The sequence below is a fragment of the Lissotriton helveticus genome, chromosome 2_1 (assembly GCF_964261635.1).
Source record: "Lissotriton helveticus chromosome 2_1, aLisHel1.1, whole genome shotgun sequence".
Classification (NCBI taxonomy): domain Eukaryota; kingdom Metazoa; phylum Chordata; class Amphibia; order Caudata; family Salamandridae; genus Lissotriton; species Lissotriton helveticus.
Window position 1 is genome coordinate 453,600,929 of NC_136059.1, and position 21,950 is coordinate 453,622,878.

Consider the following 21,950-nt stretch of genomic DNA (forward strand, 5'->3'; position numbering starts at 1 on the left):
ACACATGTATTATGTGATCTGTTGCGCTGTCCTCGTGATTGGTGCATTTCCACTTGAGGAAAGTCCAACGTAAGTTGTACAAGGTAAAAGTACTCCACGTTATGCAGTACTAATGCTCCATCTTTTCTTTTTCAGGTATTACAAAAATTAAAAGGGATATTGTCTTTGCTGAAAGTCTTTACCTGTGAGGATGATGGCAAAAGTTTCTGAAGCAAAGGAATGAACAATAAAACTAATTCACAAGCGATTACTTTCAGGAACGTGCAGGCGATCTATTCGCATAATGCTTCGCGGCTTCGACAGATGAACCCACTCTCAGAACTTTGCAAATTTGCTGTAAACATTTTAATACTTCTGCTTGGTGAATCTGAATCCACAAGCATCATTCGAGCAAAGCATGTTACACCTTGTTTGTACATAACTGTGTTACCACATATTTTTAACAAAACATTTTTACGGATTTAATATAGTTATAGTTTATAATGCTTAAAACAAAGATTTTATTTATTTAAAAAAATTAAAGCTTTTTTTAAAATGGTGTTCATTTTACTATATACAAGTAAAGTGGGCATCCAAGTAGTATAGCAGCAGTCCTGTGAAGACATTCTCCTTTCAACATCCGACAGGAGTATCCTGTCACACCCTCCTCCTGAAATCCATTACTCTTTGGGAAAAGGAGGACACTCCGCATTAGTGTTTCATGGCTGGTGATTGCTTCCATAGTGATTTCCATTTGTTGAGGTTTCGTGCAAAGTGGTATGTGAATCTTCTTCTTTTTCACATTTACGCCCCTTTTCTTTGAAGAAATCTGAGACGTAGACAACCTGCAAGGAAAATATCAGATTTAGAAATGTTTCCCCTTCAGTTTTATCAATCTTTAGTTATGTCTATAGAAAGCAATTTAGGAGCAATTTCAAGGATAAACCATTGAAAGCATAATTTGAATATGCAAGAAAGATTTCTTGTACTCCCAACCAATAGTGTGTCCTGAAGGAGAAAGGATAGGTTAACCATTTTAGGACTATAAATGTTAAAGAAAGATGCAGCAACAGGTTTTCAGTGCAGCAATCCTGTGCTTACGACGAGATAGTACAGACTCCATTAACCCATATAAAAGAGGCTTGCCATACAAACAGTACTAAATAGAAAGCAATAGCAAATGTAGGTAACACGTATGGTTTAAGCGACTAGCAAGAGACCATATTTTTAGCATCTGCTTACAATTTTAGCTATCTATAGAAAGAGCCAATGTCATCTACTTGGGACCCTAGCTTTTCATAGATGGTTGCACTATACCACAGACTTTGAATTATGGCTTTGGTGATGCAGACAGTCGATACTTCCAGCACACACAGCCAGGACAGATTTGTCAGTAGCAGAAGCCTCTTCTCCACACCTGAGGGGACTTCACACCAGAGGCTCACAGCCCGGCTATCTGCACTAATCAACCAGTGCATGCCTGAGATGACTTTTTTCTGAGCTCTTCACACAGTGCAAGTCGGACCACACTGGTTTGGCCAACGTTTGTTTATATGGCCCAGAACACTATTAAAAGTTAAACATGCCACCTTAGAGGACCACAGCTTCCCCTCCCTGCAATTTTGATCAGAGTTGACCTGCTGAATTATAAATTTCTGACTAGAAGACACATTAACCTGCTGAGCAACTACCCCATGAACACGCAATCTCATGTATACTTACACCAGCGGATTTAAGACTTCTTGAATTGGCTCCAGACAATCCAGAAACTTTTAATAGCTCCCCGGCTGAGGATGCTTCTGGGGCTTCAGGTCTCATGCATCCTCTTTGTTCTATAGGCCAGATAACAGGATCACGCAATTGAATCTGTTTCAAGGGGGCCAGTACCGGTGTTGCCTCTCTCACGCTGTCGATATCTCACAAGAGACAGCTCAGAACCTCATGTGGTTGCAGGCCATTCTCCCTTCACCATTCGGACTTCATTGTTGTGACAAACGAGTCACTTCTAGGTTGCAGGGATCCTATGGCAGAGGTGAAGATCAGAGGCCTCTGTTACCCAGCGGAGAGCAGATCCACATCAACCTTTTGGATCTTCGTCGGATCATTTTGGCCTTGAAAGCCTAACTACTGACCATAAAGAGAAGACACGCATAGGACCTATCAGGAATATGACTGCCAAGTGGGGTATTGGATCCTGAGCCAGGAGACGCTGGAGGTGGCTGGTCCAGCAGATCATTCTGGTGCAAAACTACCTAATGTTCCTGAACATTAGAGCAGAACAGCTAAGTAGACGACAGCTGGTGGAGCAAGGGTGGCATCTCCAGCCAAAAAGTAGTAGTACAAGGGATCTTCACTGGGCAAGCTGTGCCCTGACTAGATCTGTTCACTGTTGAATGTGGAGTGTCAAAGGTTCTGCACCCTGGAGTTTTCTCCAATAAGGTTACTGGGAGATGTATTCCGTCTCCGATGGGACATAGTTTTCTCTAGGAGTTCCCAGCACTACTACTCCTGCCTTGAGTGCTGAGGAAAGTCAGTACAAACCGGGCCCAAGTCATCTTAATAGCTTTAGACGGGCCAGGAGACTGTGCATTTACCCTTGGATCTGGTGACTACTTTCAGAGGGCCTCCTGTCTCTGCAACAGAGGAGTGTCCTGCATACAGTTCCATGCATGGAGACTTGGCAGCAGTAGCTACATTCTTTTCATTTACAGTGTGAACCGTGACCGGTTCTTAGGTCAGGTCGCCCCCCCACCGCTCCAGCGCTCCCTGCTAGTGCTGTACCCTCTGCCTGCTGCCCCTCGCCACTCCTGGAAGTTCGAGGCCCTCCTCCACCCGCAGGCTCCCGCCTGCGCCTCATCCCTGGTGGACCAGTGGTGTGCGGTAAGTATTTAGTCTGACCTTTTTCCTCCGTCTGTTTTCTTTCTCCTTGATTTCCTTTTGTATCTTGCCATCTGCTTTTCTGCCTGTATTGTATCTGTATTCTGCCTTTAGTCTTTGCTCTGTGTTTCTCTTTGCCTTGTTTTTCTCACTGCCTGTTTGTTTTCTAGTTCCCGTCTCTCCCGCCTTTTTCTCCCCCCTCCCGCCCCCTGCATTCCTTTCCCGCCGCTGCGTCCCCTGTGGCCCCGCCCCATCCTCTCCCATTCGCCTCCCGCCACCTAGCTGCTCCTCCCTCCACCCTTCATACAGGCCGCTGCGCAGCCGCGCTGCTGGCGCGCCAGAGGCAAGCCCGTCTGCGCCCGTCCGCTCCTGGACCGCGCCCAGCGCCAGAACCCCTGGTCCCCGCGCACCGGACCCAAACACAGCTACGACGCAGACTCCCTCCACGCTCTCAACCCCGGCCGAGACCAACAATGCATCCAGGCCGCCCCGAAATGCACACAATGACCCTTCTCCTGCCGCAAATGCAGCTTCACCTGCAACAGAACCACCAAACCATCAAACCATCAAGGACCAGACCCACCTGCGGCAATCACGGACATCTTCCAAACGTTTGGGGACATGTCGAGGCTCCGCGTCAACTGGGCCAAATCGGGAGCCTATGCATTCAGTGGCGAGATGCCACAATGTGATGTGCGCATGATGGGGGAGACACTCCGGTGGCACCCGACGGTATTCAGGTACCAGGGGATCTTGATATATCGAGACCCTGTGGACCTCCTGGAGGGCAACCTGGTGAGGGCTATATCCTCGCTCTCGGCCCAGGTCACGTTCTGGAACTCCCTCCCGCTGAATGTGCCGGCCAGAGTGTCGCTAACCAAGATGATAATGCTCCCCCGGCTCCTCTATTATACTAACCTGCCAGTGTATGTACCGGCGCGCATATTCAAAGAGCTGGAAACCCTCACCAGGCACCTCGTCTGGAATAAAGGGAGACCCCGGGTAGCGTTGAAGACCCTATACGCGGCCATGGACGCTGGAGGCCTGGCGGTTCCCAATCAGGAGCTATATTACTTAGCAGCCCAGCTGCAATGGGTCGCTTACTGGCTGAGTGGCAAGAACCTGACGGACACGGCCACGATTGACACCACCCTGTCCCCCGTGCAGGTGCTGACACTCTTCCACCCCCTAACGCGGGGCCGGCCCCCCACTCAGGTCCATGTAGCAGTCGCCAGGCGGTGCTTTGTGCGGAGCCTCAAACTCACCAAAAGTACGGTACCCTATGCTCCGAATCTACCTCTACTAGGAACTCCCTTGGGTGCTGGCATGCTGTCCTCGGCCGAGCTGCGCAGTTGGACTGCGGCGGACTTGGACGACCTGGGCGGCCTGTACAGCGACGGAGAGTTGTTGCCCTTCGAGGCCTTGGCCGCGGATACTGATCTGCCAGCGGGACAATTTCTGGCACACGCCAGACTCCTCCGTGAGCTAACGAAGGCATGGGGTGACATGAGCCACGAGCCACCCACTCATCTGCTCATCCAGTACCTGCATGTGATGGGCGATGGCTCCCATATAGTGCACTGGTTAGCACAAGCACTGCACAGTCATACCCAATTCTCCTCCCACAGATTGAGGGAGAAGTGGGCGACCGACCGAGGTTCCGACTGGACAGACAAGCAGTGGGCCGCGGTATTAGCGGGCGCCAGGAATATTCCTCGCAACGCGCGCTTTAAGACCATCCAATATTACATCATCCATCGCGCGTATTTGTCTCCAGACAAACTGAATCGCTACTTCGGACTCACGTCGTCGGCGTGTCCCAGATGCGGCCTCCTGGACTTGGACTTCCTGCACGCACTCTGGAGTTGCGCCCACCTCACCTTGTACTGGTCGGCGGTCACAGACACACTGACGGCGGCCACAGGCGATACCCTCCCCAAGACGTGGGAGGTATGCCTGCTGGGACTCTACAAAAGAACCAAGCAGACCAAGCTACGGGCGCGTTTCTGGGACTTGGGCCTCATCACGGCTAAGCGCCTTATCACGAAACGGTGGAAAAGTGCCACCCCACCGCGCCCTGCAGACTGGCGTCGCTCTCTGGGCAACTGGGCATGCGCGGAGAGTGTGTCTCTGCACAGGGAAGAGACCGCGGGCCTACGGAAGTACCCGATCGCCCAGGATTGGGACACTGCCCTGAATGCGTACCATCGGGCGTGCACACAGGCCGGTATAGAGTGCCATCCCGACGCGGAATAGAGGGGACCCAATTGACTGCTCTCTGGACATGACGCGGGCTCCCCCCCCCCTCTCTCCCCCCCCTCCCGCCACCTTCCCCGACCACCAGGCCCTTGCCCAACGGGAGATGTCCCCTGCCGTCGCCCGCCCCTGCCCCCCCCCTTTCCCCCCCCCCCGCCCTGCAGTTACGGCGTCACCACATCCTCAACCATCCCCGCCCCCACGCGGCCCACATGGGGTACACCACGCACAGCTAGGGTTCCAGACACACTGCTACACACGCAAATGCTAGTCTAACGGTTGTTGTAGAGTTTCTCCCTCCCCCTCTTCTTTTAATTCCCAGTTAAATCTCTTGGTTGATAAAGAGACTGTTTATGCTGTACTCCTGGTAATACTCGATTTCCCCTCCTTGTTTATGTTTCGCACAACACTGGTTGGACACTGCCATGAACAGGAGACAGCAACCCAGCGACCCATGCGACTATGTGGGATATGATCCTGCCCTTGACTGCTACTGTGCTAACCGAGGAACACGACTCAGGACATTGGTTGCTGGTCTTCATGACCACTTTGGTCCTTTTGCAGTGTTGCGGACCGCGTGCACTGCAACACGAGCCATTTCCTGGCGCTGCCGCTTGCGGACTAATGCATCTCCTCTGGCTACTGTTTATTTTCACTCATGTATAACTGGCTTGTCAATATGTGCTACTCGTTGAGTGCCAATTGTAATAGTACTTCATTGTTATGACATTGTGTGAATAATTACCAACTTAAATGTGAAACGAAATAAAGTTTGGGACCATTGGTCTTTAAAAAAAAAAAAATCAAGGACCAGACCCAATCACCTCTGCTGCATACTCCTCAACACCCGCTTCGCACGCAAACACGCCGTCGAACTCTGGGACCTACTCGACAACACCACCCCGGACGTAGCCTTCCTGACTGAGACGTGGTTGAACGACTCCTCGGCTCCAGACATCGCCATGGCCATCCCAGATGGCTACAAAATCACCCGCAGGTACCGCGCCAACGGCATCGGAGGAATTGCCATCGTCCACAAATCCACCCTCAAGGTCACCACCCACGCAGACGACACCCTAAACACTGCCGAACACCTGCACTTCCAGATCCATACCGACCCCAACACCACCCTCAGAGGGACATTCGTCTACAGACCCCCCAGGACCCTGGGCCCAGTTCAGCGACTCCATCGCCGACCTCGCCAGCACCCACGCTCTCGCCTCCACGGACTGCATCCTCCTCGGGGATCTGAACTTCCACCTCGAGAACAACAACAACAACGCCAACTCCGCCACACTGATCGACAACCTTGCCAACCTAGGCCTCAGACAACTCGTCACTACACCCACCCACGCCACCGGCCACACGCCGTCTTCACCACAAGCACCCACGTCTCCTTTAACCACACCACCGAACCCCACTTGACCGACCACCGCTGCATTCACTTCACCATCAAAAAACCGGCCACGCACCACCGCACCCAACAGCTGCCTCGCCGCTGCTGGAGCAAAATCACCGAAGACCAGATGACCACCACCCTCTCCCTGAACCAACCCACTGAGCCCACCAACCCGGACGCCGCAGCCCGCAACCTCAGACAGTGGATCGAAGACTGTGCCAACACCCTTGCCCCACTGAAGAAACCCCCCAACAACCACGCCAGCAAGAGAGCCTCCTGGTTCACAGACGAGCTCCTGGCCTCCAAGCGCACATGCCGGAAACTGGAGAAGAGATGGCTCCACTCCCGCACACCGGACAACCACGCAGCCCACAAGGACGCCACCCGCAGACACCACCACCTCAACAGATCAGCCAAGAGGTCCTCCTTTAAAGACCGACTGGACAACAACGCACACGACAGCAAAGAGCTCTTTCGCATCATAAAAGAACTCTCCAACCCCAGCACCAATGCCAACGACATCCCGCCCTCACAGGAACTGTGCGACTCCCTCGCCAACTTCTTCCACCGAAAGATCGCTGACATCCACGACAGCTTCAACGCCACGACCGACCCGACCGCACCAGACCCCACCCCTCCTGCGAACACCATCAGTACCAACCTCCTGACGTCCTGGTCCAACGTCTGCGATGACAAGACACGCAAGGTCATGAACTCCATCCACTCAGGATCTCCGACGGACCCGTGGCCGCACCACATATTCAACAAGGCAGGTTCAGCCATCGCACCCCAACTATGGAAGGTCATCAACATCTTCGAAACCGCGACTTTCCCGGAAAGCTGGAAAGTCGCGCCGAAATCACCGCCCTCCTCAAGAAGCCCAAGGTGGACCCCAAGGACCTCATAAACTTCCGGCCCATCTCCCTGCTCCCGTTCCCAGCGAAGGTCATCGAGAAAATCGTCAACATGCAACTGACCCGCCACCTAGAAGGCAACAGCATCCTGGACCCATCCCAATCCGGATTCAGACGAAACCACAGCACAGAGACAGCCCTTATCACCGCCACAGACAACATCAGGTGCCAATTAGACAACGGCAAAACATCAGCCCTCATCCTCCTGGACCTATCTGCCGCCTTCGACACGGTCTGCCATCGCACACTAAAGACTCGCCTCCATGAAGCCGGTATCCAAGAGAAGGCCCTCGACTGGACCATGTACTTCCTCTCCGGCAGATCCCAGGGCGTCCGCCTCCCGCCTTTCCGATCCGAAGCCACCGACATCATCTGCGGCGTCCCCCAGGGCTCCTCCCTCAGCCCGACGCTGTTCAACATCTACATGGCCCCCCTCGCACAAGTGGCCCGCCACCACAACCTCAACATCATCTCCTACGCCGACGATACTCAGCTCATCATCTCCCGCACCAAGGACCCACGCACCGCCAAAACCAACATACACGACGGAATGAAGGCCATCGCCGACTGGATGAGGAGCAACCGTCCGAAACTGAACTCGGACACGACGGATGTCCTTATCCTCTGGCCCAAACCCTCAGCCTGGGACAACTCCTGGTGGCCTACCACTCTGGGGACAGCACCGACACCCACCGACCACGCGCGCAACATGGGATTCATCCTCGACTCCACCCTCTCCATGCCCAAACAGGTCAACGCCGTCTCCTCCTCCTGCTACAACACCCTCCGCAGGATCTAAAAATGGATCCCGGCCGAAACCAGAAGAACGGTGACACAGGCCCTCGTCAACAGCATGCTGGACTATGGCAACGCACTATGCCGGAATCCCAGCCAAATACCTACGACGACTCCAGCGCATCCAAAATGCCTCTGCCCGACTGATCGTCATCGCACCCCGCGGCTGCCACATCACCCCCCACCTGAGGAACCTTCACTGGCTCCCTGTCGACAAGAGGATCACCTTCAAACTCCTCACCCACGCACACAAAGCACTCCACAATGCCGGACAAGCCTACCTGAATAGCGGACTCAACTTCCACACCCCCACCTGCCACTCCGCTCCGCCAGCCTCGCCACCGTCCCCCACATCCAACGAACTACCTCAGGCGGCAGATCCTTCTACCTCGCCGCCAAGACCTGGAACACCCTTCCTACCCACCTACGTCAGACCAAAGACCTACTCGCCTTCCGAAAACTCCTCAAGACCTGGCTCTTCGAACAGTAGCGTTGCGCCCCCCCCCCCCCCCCCCCCCCCCCCCCCCAGCACCTTGAGACCCTCACGGGTAAGGAGCACACTTTACAAATCCCCTGATTGATTGAAGTAGTAGATGTTATTCTTGCAGCCACATGGCCGTCCATAAATTCTATGCTGGGGGCAGGGAAATGGTTGACACCTAGAACCTCTGCAGGCCAAACTGATGTATTGTTTGTAACTATAAGGCTGTTCTGGGCCAATGACAAAACAGTTAAGGATTCCTTGTCAGCCGTCTTATGTTTGTCTAACTAACCTATCTCTCTTTAAATTATTAGTTGTGATGAGTTTTCAGATGTGTCTGATATGTTCTCGCCAAAACCATCCTTCATGCCTTAGTGGGGCCAAAATCTGGTCCCGATATTCCTTAGATGCCCTCCATTCGAGACAATGCACAATTGCTTGCTACCGCCTCAGATTATCCCAACTGGGTGCTCACCATGCAACATCACTAAATCACTTACCTCCAAAAATCTTGCTATGGACTCTGCCTGTATTCTGCCAAAAGTGGTATTACCGTTCCACGTCTATCACCTCACCTCATCCTTTGAAAGAGGAGAGGGTCCATGAGCATAAAAGTTTAGAGTTTTTAAACTGACCTATAAGAGACCATCGTGTAGATGAGCTCTTTGTGGGCTTTTTACTTGGACCAAGAAAGGCAAGACAGGATTCTGTCCAAGTGGTTGGTTTTCTGCACCAAAATCTGCTATACGTAGACTAACAAGGAACCCCCACAAGGCCTGTGGGCTTATTCCAATAATACCAAGTTTATGGCAGCTTTGGCAAAGGCAGTGGCAGGTCTAGATATCTGCCGGACAGACGTGAGAAACTGTGCACATGTTAACCAAACACTACTACCTTGACCATGGAGTCCAATAGGACGGCTATTTTGCTCATTCAGTTCTGAAAATGTTCCTGATCTGAGTCACCTTCTCAGATCCTCCACCTTTGGGAAGTACTACTAAAGATTAAGAATCGGTTTCATAATAAGGTCCCACGTTAGATTTTGGTTCACGGTCACCTGCAATTGGTTGAAAGTGCTCTGTGACTTAGGGAGTGAAAGAAGAAAGAAAAATAACCTGACTTCAGCTTGCAGAGGTGGCACTTATTTGTGGCACTGCTCAATCTGTTCCCTATAAATTCTGCAGAAATATGATGTGTACTCTATGCCATGTGGTGACACTGGTACACTGCTGAAAAAAATCTCCGTATCCAATCTTGCACCAGGAAACCGTCTAAAGAGAAATCTGGAGTCGAGAGTATCCAGCAGAAAGAGTTACCAGTGGTAAGTTACTTATTCATTATGACAAAATGACTGTTCTTTCAGTCAGCTACAGCTGCCTGACATAAAAGAACAGGATGATAACAAAGGTGAGGTTGGTAATAGTCTACCCTCAGAGAACAGGCACTTCTGATTATCTGCCACTTCAAAATACGGGTGACTTTGGGTAAAACTTCCCAAGACGAAGACAGACAAAACTTCTCTCTGCCTCCCTTCAGAGGAGGTGGCTTTGTGTACAGCTGTCTTTAGAAGGGTAACCAAGGTTCCCGACCTATCCTTGCCAATAGAGGAAAAGCAACCGAATATCCTGATGGACGTTTTATAACTGGCATCTTCAGCTGCCATTCAAGAAGGTGTTAATGGAGCCCATTTTAGCATTGTGGGGGCAATCCTAGTGCAGCTGCAGTGGTCAGGTACCCCCAAATCCCATCATTGCCCTCTGCCTGATGACTGCACTACCAGACTGTCTGGTGACGGATGGGCAAAGGTCGGTCCTGCTCCAAACATAGCCCTGCCTCATTCACTACAGCACCTCCCAACTGAGTCCAAAAAGATCGAGGCACTGGGAAAATGTCTCTCCTCACGGAGGCTCACTCGCCAACATCTATTGGGACCTGTGTTCTAGCACAATATTACCATGCCTTATGGGATAGAGCACAGATGCTGTAAAATCAATTCGTTGAACTTGTAAGGTAAGGAAGGGAAGGGGGAGGGGGGTACCTTGTAGGGGACGGGGCCTCATGCTTGGAACTACTTAAGGGGCACTTTTACCCCCCTCATCCCACGAAACCCACCCAAAAAACAAAACTGGCTGATTGGCGTTTACACACACCTAAATAGACATCTGCTGAGCAAACGCTCGACAGACCGGCTGGAAATCCACTCTTTTCAGTTGTTTCTTGCTAGCTTTCCATGGCACTATATGATATTGGCTCCTCACCATGTGACTGTGTGAAGGATGCCAATATTATGTGACACATGGTGACTCCATGTGAGTTGGCAGGTCTGGATCAGAATGTGGCCATACAGATAACTCCATGGTGCAAACAATAGGCTCATCTGTTACCATCCGCCGTCACTCATGGTACATACAGTCCGCTGGATTTTTCGGTGACTTCCAGACCCACTTAATGGACATGCCATTTGATGGCACTTGTCTGTTTGGAGAGAAGGCTGACTGTACTGGAAACGTTTAAAACCTGGGCTATGGCTAATTTCATGGGTCCGGCATCCCCTGCCAGTCAATTCTACTGTGAATACCGCATATTTCAGGCGTTCTCTAGGGGAATTCCATTTCCACAATGCTAGCCTTCCCAAGCTGTGCTGCAGCCAAAACAATTTCTGCTCCAGAACGGGTGACCGGATGTGCCTTGTTGCCGACACAGAGCAGCAGCCCTCTACTTCCTTCTCAACCCAATCTGCATAACCTTTAAGTATCCTCCTGAAAGAGCACTTGCAGCCTGTGAGAATGTCTTACTTTCTTTCAAATTAGATTGCTAACATGATAGACCTATGGGTCCTGCAGATAGTCTAACCCGTTTACACCCTTCCTTTCCAGCAACTTCCCCCTTGAATCCTGCAGCTTCATCTATGTCATGTCTGCATTCTACAACAAGTGTCCTTGCATGCACTGTTCAGCATTGGAGCTCATTCTCAAGAAAAAGATCGAGCAAGGTTGTTATGCTGGTTACTTTGTCCATAAGGAGGGTAGACTCCTGTTCCTGAGCAACCACCCATGGTTTTGAACGCAGAACCCCCATCTACTAACAATAGTAGTCAGGGTTTTTGCCAAATCGTAATGCCACTTGTAGCAGGCATTAAAAAGAAGAACTTTTTGATTTCTCCCAACTTTTCCCACTTTGCATGTGTGCTGCATTTAATGTTGGTCTAAGCATAGTATTTTGTATTGGAAGTATCCGCTTCCACTACAAAACCTGTTCTAGACACAGGCATACAACATTTCATGATGCAGAGGTGTATATTTGGCACTCTGCAGTATTATTGTGCGCTGGCACTATAATAACAGGATATCACCATACCTCTGTATATATGGTGCTTTTCTGGTCTTTCCCTGTCACGCAACACAGCAACTATGGGTGCTGCGCTGCATTGTGTGACAGGTTTGTAAATGTGGACATCTGTGTCTAACAAAAACAAATGTTAAGTATACTTACAATGAGAATAGCCATTACCGCTCCCTGTAGAAGGCCAGTCAACACATCACTCCAGTGGTGTTTGTAATCAGAAACCCGCGAAAGCCCTACGTAGACGGAGGATGCCACAAGTGCAAACTGAATTGTTGGACGCAATAATCTGGCCCAGTCTCCTTTCATTCTGGACTGAAGATAAAGCTGCATGGGAAAAAAACGAAATCCAATCAATTTCTACACAACGCTCCATATTCATATGATAAATCAATATGTTGTAAAACAGTGTACAAACACTCCTCAAAATAATGTGCATCAAATATTCTGAAGACTTTCAAAGACTAGTACAACTAAAAAAAAAAAAAAGACATTTAACTTCTCATGGTGTACATCATATTCTTATGTGAGGAATAGAAAATGCAATTTCTGCAACTAGGAGGCAATTAGACTAACTAGCTTCTCGTTTTCTGCTCACTTCAGGGCATATTGCAAACCAGTTTTGCCACAAGAACGTCACTTTATTTGATGTTGTGGGGGCGATACAGGCTTCACCTTATTTACAAGAAAGTGTTAACCCACTTAACATGGCTAAACGCTCCCTTGTAAGAAAGGCATCCTTTCACGCTATTCTTTGCATTTCTGCCCGTTCTGCAGCAACACCCATACCTATTGATTTTGACGCTACCCCATAGTTACAAAAGTGGTGTAACTATGGGGCTGTGCCAAAATTAAGACCAGGAAAAACCCGGTCTTAAAGCATTTGTCCTCATTGCGCCAGGTTACTACTCCTTGTTTTTGCTGATGCGTGCTGCATTGTGCAGCACACATAAAACAGCAAAGACCATGCTATGGGGGGAGTGGGGTGGGAGTTGGGGGTTAGTTTAAGAAATGGAGACGAGGTGCAAGGGAGAAAAACTAAAAGCGGACACGTGTACACCTAGAACGGGTTGCCACTGTTACTGCATTTCTGCTTCTGGCATTTCCTTGCTTGACGCCGCCAGACCTCCGGGTTGTGGGCCTAACGGCTGTGTATGAAGCTGACCGAGAAACGGTGTACTGCGAAATCGGAACTATGGTGCCTATGTGGCAGTGTTATGTTTATTATATGTCTGCAATAAAAATCGTTTAAAAAAAATAAAAAATAAAAAATGATTGTTTATGTCCACTAAGGAACATCTTCCTGCACATAAACATTTAAAAAATGACGAATTGCAACTTCTATGTATGCTGCACAATGCAGCATACATAGAAGTTACAAATCACCATGTAAGATTGTTTATGTGCAGGAAGGGACACCTTTAAAGCATTAACCCTGGCCTACAAAGCCCTCCATGCTGGGGGAGCGCAGTATCTCCAAAGGAGACTTGCCTTTTATCATCCGGCCCGCTCTCTCAGATCGGAGTCATTGTTTTTGGAGGTGGTGCCACGTGTAAAAAGCTCGTATTGGAGGCCGCTCCTTTGGACTGCTGGCACCACAGCTGTGGAATTCTCTGCCGCTGACACTTCGGGGTGCCACCAGCCTACTTGCTTTCAGGAAAGGTCTAAAGACCTGGTTGTTTACTCTAGGTTTTCTTATTTTTCTTTATTGGGCCTTCCATTTTATTTTTATTGCTGTGTTGTGTTATTTCGTCGTAGGTCTCATTACTAAAGCGCCGGGACACTCTTTTTGAGTAGCCGTGCGCTATATAAAAATAAATATAACATAACATAACATACACAATCATTCACCTCAACGCAGTCACTCTTGCACTATGGTGCAAGGGTGCCTGCGTTGGCGCTATGCAGCTAAATTAAGCGCCAGAATAGGGTGAAATGAAGGGCTGCACCATATTGCAAATACGGTGCAGCCCTGCGTTTCCGAAGTGTAGCGCGGCGTTAAGCCAAGAAGGCGAACGCCACGCCCCATCACTTCTTTGTGAATATGCCCCTTTGTTATGTCCCTAAAGAGGCTTCCTGGGAACAGTGTGAGGTCATTTTGCTATGTTGTTACTGCTGACACAAAGTTTTTAAACAGTTTTGAAAATTCAAACTCAACATCGACGTCCTTACAAAAGTTAAAAGTTACATCAATCTTAAGCACAGAAACGTTGCAGCATTCTGCAGCACACAGAGGAAAATAGAGGAAAATGCCTCAGGTGCCCCTTCCTGCACAAAACTATCCTGCAAGCAACGAAGGCACCTTTGCACTACGGTGCTTGCATTGGCACTAGGCAGGCCATTGTGCGCCAACACTGGCAAAAGGCTGGAAGCGCCATATTGTGATAAATACAGCTCATTCCTGCCCTTTTCCTGTAATGCAGCACAGCTAGGTGATGCTGCGCTGCGTTATTTTGATAAATATGCCCTCAAGTCCTTGATATGCAAATTCCAACGTAATAAATAGTGCGGTAGCACTTTAAGGTTCCTTCACAAATAGGCGTGGTGTGTAGCAGTACAAGCTTCTCTCAATACATATAAAACAGCAATGAAAATCTCCCTCACATACCCAGATTGGTTACAGAAAAAGTTGCAAGAATGCAGGCTTCCTTTCTCCTAAGGGCACTTGCCATGGCCCTGGGTGACTCTGGAGTAAAGCAACACATCACAAATCGCTGTATTGCGGCAATCTGCCCTGGAAAAGCATTCCATGGGCATTGCGTGGGTGTTCCCGCACAATTCCCATGGTTTTTGACGCATTCCCAGATTTAACAATAGTGATAGACCAGTGAATGCAACCTTAGACCGGTGTAGTATTTTTATGTAGCCACTACCGGTATAGGTGTTGCACTCTCGTCTCCAATCAGGAGGATACCCACCTCTCCTGGCAACAGCGTGAGGCAACGCTCTAGTCTGCTACATAAAAATACTACACAGGCATAAGGTTGTATCGTTCTACACAGTTTGTCATTTCATTACTTTTCACTATAATTACAGTGCAGTAGTAATTACTTGGTCCTGAAGAAAGCCACGCTTAATATAAGATATAGGTTGGCTGAAACATGTAGACCTGCTCACCAAGCGCGCTTGCACATTTATTTAGACCGCGCTTCTACTGTTTAACCCTTGACACCACGGGATACCCAATAAATCTTATTTATCTCCTGGTAGTCAATTTTAAATACACTTATTATATACACTGCACTACATTTTGTCCTCACACTGCCTTATGCTTAATCGATCTTAGGTGATCTAGTCCTGGATTATATCGAAGCATCCACAAGCTCCTCCTTTACATTAGCAAGGAGTGGTAGCTCCTTAGTTGCACTAGTGTGCAGCCAAGAGGTGGGTGATGGGATTCCCTCCTCTTAATTTAGACCCCTCTCTTACTGTGTTCTCCTGGGGTGTGTACAGTCCCTACGTCTGTCTATACATTTTTGTTCTGAGACCCGCAGATTTTCTGTTGGTAATGTATATGGCTTGGGGAGTCATCCGCGCAGCTCTGTAAACTTCCCTCAGACCCTCTTTCCCTCATCTGGTAGTAGCTGGGGTAATTTGCGCTTAACTGTTTTATTCCTAGCCTTTGGATGTCTAAGGCAATCTACAAACTCATCAGGACCAGGGACAGAAATGTGCTTCTTGGCCAATTTTTTTTTTTGCAGAGTTTTATATAGCACGAACTTGACCTGAACTGAATCAGGTATCAGAGCGCTTTACAAAGCACCAGTTACGTTACATGAGGACACACATTCATTTTTGTTAGGCACGGGGAGATTAAGTGATTTGCCCGGAATCACAGGATGTTTGGCGTCGTTACCAAGACTCGAACCCAGATCCCCAGGTCCGAGGTCGAGCGCCTTAGTCGTTAGGCCAACTCCTCCGTGCCTGCTGAAAGAAAAGAGGGGGCCAATCGGCCCCCACACAGGCATGGCGGGGCCCAGCCCCTCCCATATCCCGGTTCCTTCGTGGTGGCTTGCCCCCCCGCCCTCGCCCCGGAAGTAGTTGTGCACTTCCGGGGCGAGGGGGCGGGGCCACGACGGCGAAGGGGTTAAGAGCCTGGGGAGCGCGGGAAGCGGCCTCTTTGTGCCCGCGCTCCCAGGCTCGCTCCTCGCCCCACCGTGGGGCTGTGTAATTTTCTTTTCCTTTTGCAGGTTATAAGGGCGGCGTGAGAACGTTTGGACGTCCGGCGGATCGCGGATCTCCTTTAAAGTGCTTTATCCCTGCATCGATGGACGAGCGTGGAGGTTGCCCCCCTTTTTTGCAGTGACCCGACCTGCGGTATGAAGAGAGCAGCTGGGCCTGGCGTACTAACAATGCAGTTGATGGGCCGGTCAGCGGAGAAAGCAACTCGCCTGGAGGAACAGCTGCGTCGGTCGGCGGCGGTGCGAGCGGCTGCCTCCACCCAACTCTCCCTTTTATTGATGGTGAGCGTGCGCCTGGTCGCCAGCGTAATTTATGTCGCATTGTTTGTCATTTTGAGTGTTTTTCACGTTACCTGGCCGGTTAGCTCAGTCGTTAGAGCAGGGTGCTCATACCGCCAAGGTCGTGGGTTCGATCCACGTACGGGCCAGTAACTCGAAATCGTAAAAACGATATGTAATTTGAATGTACATTCATATATGAGATGGTATTTAAAATAACACCTTATTGGCGTGTTTGTTTTAGAAATAATTAATGCTTCTGCCCGGAATTACGCTTGTTCACAACTACTCACAAATGACTGGATATCTGCCTACCGTTTAACGAGATATTGTGTGTCTGAGTTAATTGGAGTGATCGGTGCTCGAAGCCCTGATAGCTCCGTCGGTAGAGCATCAGACTTTGAAGCTAGGGGTCCAGGGTTCAATTCCCTGTTCGGGCGCATAGCATCTTAAACGGGGATTGAGTGCAGATTAATACGTGTTGCACTTTCTTTCAAAAATTAATGTGCTTTTTACTAGCATAAATATAATTCACACCGCAGCTTATCTATAATCATGAATGGCTTGAATGGGCAGTACAAGGAAGACTACAAGCTTTGTCATCTATATTAAATTAAACCTTTAAGTGCATATTAATCATACATATTTCATGTTTATAAATTGGCCCTAATACAATGTGACATTCAGTCCTTCATGAGACATATTCTGTGATTCTTTAAGTATCTCCTTTCACCTTTTGGTCCAGTGGGGACTGACATTTATGTGTCTGCTCTACTGTAACTATCCTTATGAATTATGTATTTATATTTTATTAAAGCAACCAAATAAATGATTTCACCTTTTTGAACACGCAGTTTGCCATATTGTATCACGTCAAAACGTAGTACTTGACGATGTCGAATAACTGGTTGGGCTTTTTAGAGGTGAAACTTCAAACAGGCAGTTGCCGGTCTGCCCTTCGTGCTCCATTTGGATCATATCCCTCAATGTAGTGTCCAGAAATACGATCAATGAAGCAAATTAGCGGTTGCTTAAAAAAAATGCACTCTAACAGTGCGAAATGGGATACTTTCCAGCAAAGTGTAAAACGAGGGGAGTGAGCAAGCTGACGGAAGTCTGATAAGGAAACGAGGGGCAGATTTATTTGTGTAATTTTATTTGTGTAATTTTAAAATGTTATATGCACATCAAGGTTGCTAATTACTTATTTTAGGCAGCAAACAGCCATTGACAAAGCCAATAGTCCAGGTATGCTACCGGTAATATATAGTTGAGGGAATGATGGAAAAATTACAAGTGGGCGGCACATGAGGCTAGACCACAGTTTTGGTCCTTTACTTGTCATGGTGTCCCCAGGGCTCCAAATGTAAGCTCTTCAAACTTTTAGACAAACCATGGTTGCTATGTACTTATCTTAGGCAGCAAACAGGCACTGACAAAGCCAATAGCCCAGTCTTACAGGTAAGATACTTGTAATAGTAATAATTGTGGTAATGACAGAAAAGACTACAAGTGGGTGGCTAGACCACAGTTTTGGTTCTGTGCTGTACTAAGGCAGGTCTAGAGAAGAAAGGGTCGAATCACATGGTAACAGTTTCAGAGCAAGGGGGAACAAATGAGCATTATGCAGGCGAGTCAGTACTCCGGGCCTTAAGAGGCAGTGTATGCAGCAGGGCCTTAGAGGCAGTGGATGCATATGTCATATTTCTGACTCTTCTGAACTTCTTTTTGAGGGGCAGAATAGATAGTACAGTGGTAGTTCATGGGGGCCACGAATGCCTTTTCGAGTAACGCGTATCTATGTTCAGGACGGAGCGATGGAATCACTTGGGTAATTGCGTCACAACAATGGGCATCCCCCCCCTTTTTATTGCCTGTTTTAATGTGAGGTTGTAAATGGGCCACAAGAATCTCTCGTGGGGTTGTTTTTGGGGTGGAATGTTTTATCTCACAATTATAAGTTTAAGCGTAAACACTTTAGAAGGATTATCATTTGGATCTACTGAGTTGATAGTAAAACGAGCATGGTAACTCCTATATGCTAATGCCCGCTTTCTGCCCGCTTTCTGGGGTCCTCCTTGCGAGCAAACAGGTATTTAAGTGTAGGGCTTGATAGTGTGCAAGCCAGTTTCCCAAGCTGCGTGGCAACTGTGCTAAGCACAGACGTCAACCCCATTTTGTGGCAATTCAGGGCAGAACGCCAAACAAAGGTATTTGAATATTTCAATTCTGAAGGCAAATAATACCATGGTGGGCCTAAAAATCCATTAAATTTGGGGAACCAGTAGTGTCTAAAGGACTCTTGTCTCGACAACATAGTGAGAGTACCATAGTGGGCCACTAAGATTATTAGTATTAGAACCGCTAACGGGTATAGATCAGACCTTTCTTTTGAAGAGCAGCAGGTCCTGCTTCAGGGGTTTCCCTTGTGCGCATGGGGGTAGGGCAAGCCAATTCCTTCGGGTTGCCTTTCTAGGCCAACAATGCTACAAATTTGTGTCTTACATTGATACTTTGTTCAAGAAGAAAGCATTTTCAGGTTAGGTGAAATTTTCGGTTTTTCACTTGCAACAGTTAAAGTAGGGTAGCGTTGTCCTTATACTGGAGATGGCATCGACCATTGATGCTCCCAAAAGCCTGGGGCTCTGCAGAATCGATTTCAGTCCTTACTATGAATGACTGACTGTATCATGCGGTTCGCAATCATTCCAGGGAATTACAAACAGTGCTGATTGGGGAAATCGGTGAATTTAATGATGCCGTTGTCGAAAGGCCAAAAAATGAAAAGTTTTCTTCTTGTGGGTTACCTCAATTTATATTTCCACCATGAGTTGTCCAGTGGTATTAGATAACAACTTTATTAACTTATTAACACGCAGTAACTTAGCACAGTATACGTCGTGCCCTAGGGGCGTACCGGACCATATATCAAGAAAGTGGTGTACGGAACACGGCAGGCATGCTGACAAGGCTTGCAGCCTTTAGAACGGCGGGGGCCAACAGGAAGCACTCAAGGTAGTGACACATGGGGACCCACGCAAGGGAAAAGCCTTTATCTCACAGGTCATCTCATGTTAGTACTAAGATCAATGACTTCAACCGATCTGATAGTTTCAACAAGCGTGGAACTTCCCCACGCTAATGACCGATTGCTTGGGGGTCCTCATAATCCTACACACCCTGGCCCCGGATGTCACACCTTAAAAGGTGTCCAAGAGCCTAGTTGCGGCATCAAATAATTCTGGGGATGCTTGTGAGCATGTCCGGTTGGCTGGGATGGTATTTACCAGAAACCAAAGTGGGGGAGCTAAAAAGGCTCTTGTGCCATCTTACAGCCTGGCATAGTTAGGGCTGTGCTAATCCTTTTGGGTAAAGACTTTGATGCTGCACTGTCAAACTGACTGTCCTTCTTTCACACATAGATCCTATGCATAAAGACGTGGGTAGAAAAGCAGGATTAAGAGGCGATGTCCTCGTCTGCAGCACAATTTTCTTTTAGTAACAATGAATGTGAACATAGGAAGCCAATTTTACAGCCTAGCATGGTTAGGGCGGCGCTGATCCTATGCTAAAGATTTAGATGCTGCACTGGCAAACAGACTGTCCCTTTCAAACCTAGATCCTATCGCCTAAAGACGTGGGTAGAAAACCAGGAATAGGAGGTGATGTCCTGGTCTGCAGCAGAATTTTAGTAACCATGAATGTGCCGTGGCACCGCACTTCACATTGTGTATCGTCCTTAAGGAGTCACGAGGGCGCTATTGTAATCACGGTGGACCCCATGCACTGGGTCACTGTACTGCACACTGGTTATTATTCTCTAATGAAGGTCATTCTACAGGGCACTCTCCTTAACACTAATCCAAACACACTACATGGGACACAAACTGAGGCTATGCTTAACACTTACAGTGGAAGTGTTAATGAGTATGCATTTGGCGTCTTATCTAAAACTTAGCAAGTGATGGCAATGTAAGACTAGCACGTGTACAGCAGTTATCGCCAGAAACACTAATGGTTTGTGTTTATCTTTTCCATTTATGTATGGCCGGGTCCATGGAGGATATCTGGAGTGCTCCACATCACAACAGCTGTAACAGGTGGACAGCCCAAGGGATGCTTACGTCAGGTAGAGGATGGCAAGCAACAACGCAACTGTGATGGGCGAGCGATCAAAGACGCAGGAGGTGCCAGCACAGGGCTGATTGTTTTTGGTGTGTAAACTCTAGATTGGGCTGGCCGCAGTAATGTAGCGGGATTTTGCGTCACATAAAATGGCAGTATTTTCCTTAACAGGAAATTGTATTTCTACAGTAACGGCGCCTGCGCTCGCAGGGCCACCAGTGTCAGCATGGTATATTCATAGGTTAACAATTGGTAGGGCCAACGATAGGGATGGGGCAGTGCACAAGGGTGTGCATTGCTAGCCTTGGCAACCCCAGGAATAATAGGCCTATGCAACGCCTCATCACCCCTGGTCGGGAAGTGGGGACTTCCATAGTAAAGTGGTAGACATACACTTAACATTTCCCAGAGCGGAGTGGCCAGGTGTGGGTGGTTAGCAGACTTCACGATACGCCAGTGGGAGGTGTACACTGATAGTACCAGGATACCCCCGGTCACAGCAACTACAGGGACACCAAAGATGGGGTCTGTCCGTCCAGAGCGGGGAAGGAGAAGTACCCGATAGGCACGCCCCCCACCCTCAGTCAATATCTGACAGCGGGCAACATCGATTGGGGTTTTTAATTGGGCAAAAGGGGGTTCTGGTGGAAGGGATAATCGCACTAGCAAGCAAGTTAGCAAAATATAAAACCCAGACTGCAACATAGGGGGGCTCAGTTTCCCCAGGCTGCAGGGAAAGGGGGGGTGGACTCGGTGAGGGCGCGGAGTCACCCTGTGAAGAATCACTCGATAAAGAGGATCAACACTTGGATTGAGAAATTATTTCAAACACCTCAATTGCAGTATATCCCACAGGGGTGCATCAGAGAGAGACATTGTAGACTAACAGTCGGCTGATGTAGAAGAGTTGTCAATTGTTGGAGGGGTTGTCTCTACTCACAGGGTGGGGGTCCAGTTCACAGAGTCAGGGAATGCCCTATGGATAGGGAACAAACTAGCAGGGGTAGAGGGGTTTTTTGATTAGGAAGATGACCTTTCAGTGTAGGCGGTTGGGGGGGCCAGATAGTCGGTCAACTATGCTGGCCTGTGGCGGTAAGGTCATAATCGGTGAGCAGCAATTTAAGGTCCTTAGGGGGGGCGGTCCCATTCACGAAAGGGGCCGCCCAGCGGGAGGGGCCATTGGTCTCTCCCAGAACTTCAGGGGCAGGATATGATATCCATTACTTAGAAGGGTGCGGGGGAGGGAGTCTACGCTTTCCTCAGGCTGGTAGCCACCCCTCACAGACACTATGACGTCATTAAGGTGCGCGAGTGTACGGGCC

General features: G+C 48.9%; 1 protein-coding gene across 2 annotated transcripts in view; it reads right to left on the reverse strand.

Moving 5' to 3' along the window:
• Positions 1–330: 330 nt before the first annotated feature.
• Positions 331–21,950, reverse strand: part of PLPP1 (phospholipid phosphatase 1) — a 319,610-nt gene continuing 297,990 nt past the window's right edge. For both annotated transcript variants that reach the window (XM_078675088.1, XM_078675089.1), the window contains exons 5-6: positions 12,194–12,370; positions 331–824 (exon numbers count right to left, since the gene is read on the reverse strand). In XM_078675088.1, coding sequence (XP_078531214.1) covers positions 699–824; positions 12,194–12,370 — 303 coding nt within the window. In that variant the 3' untranslated portion in view covers positions 331–698. The remainder of the gene's footprint in view (positions 825–12,193; positions 12,371–21,950) is intronic.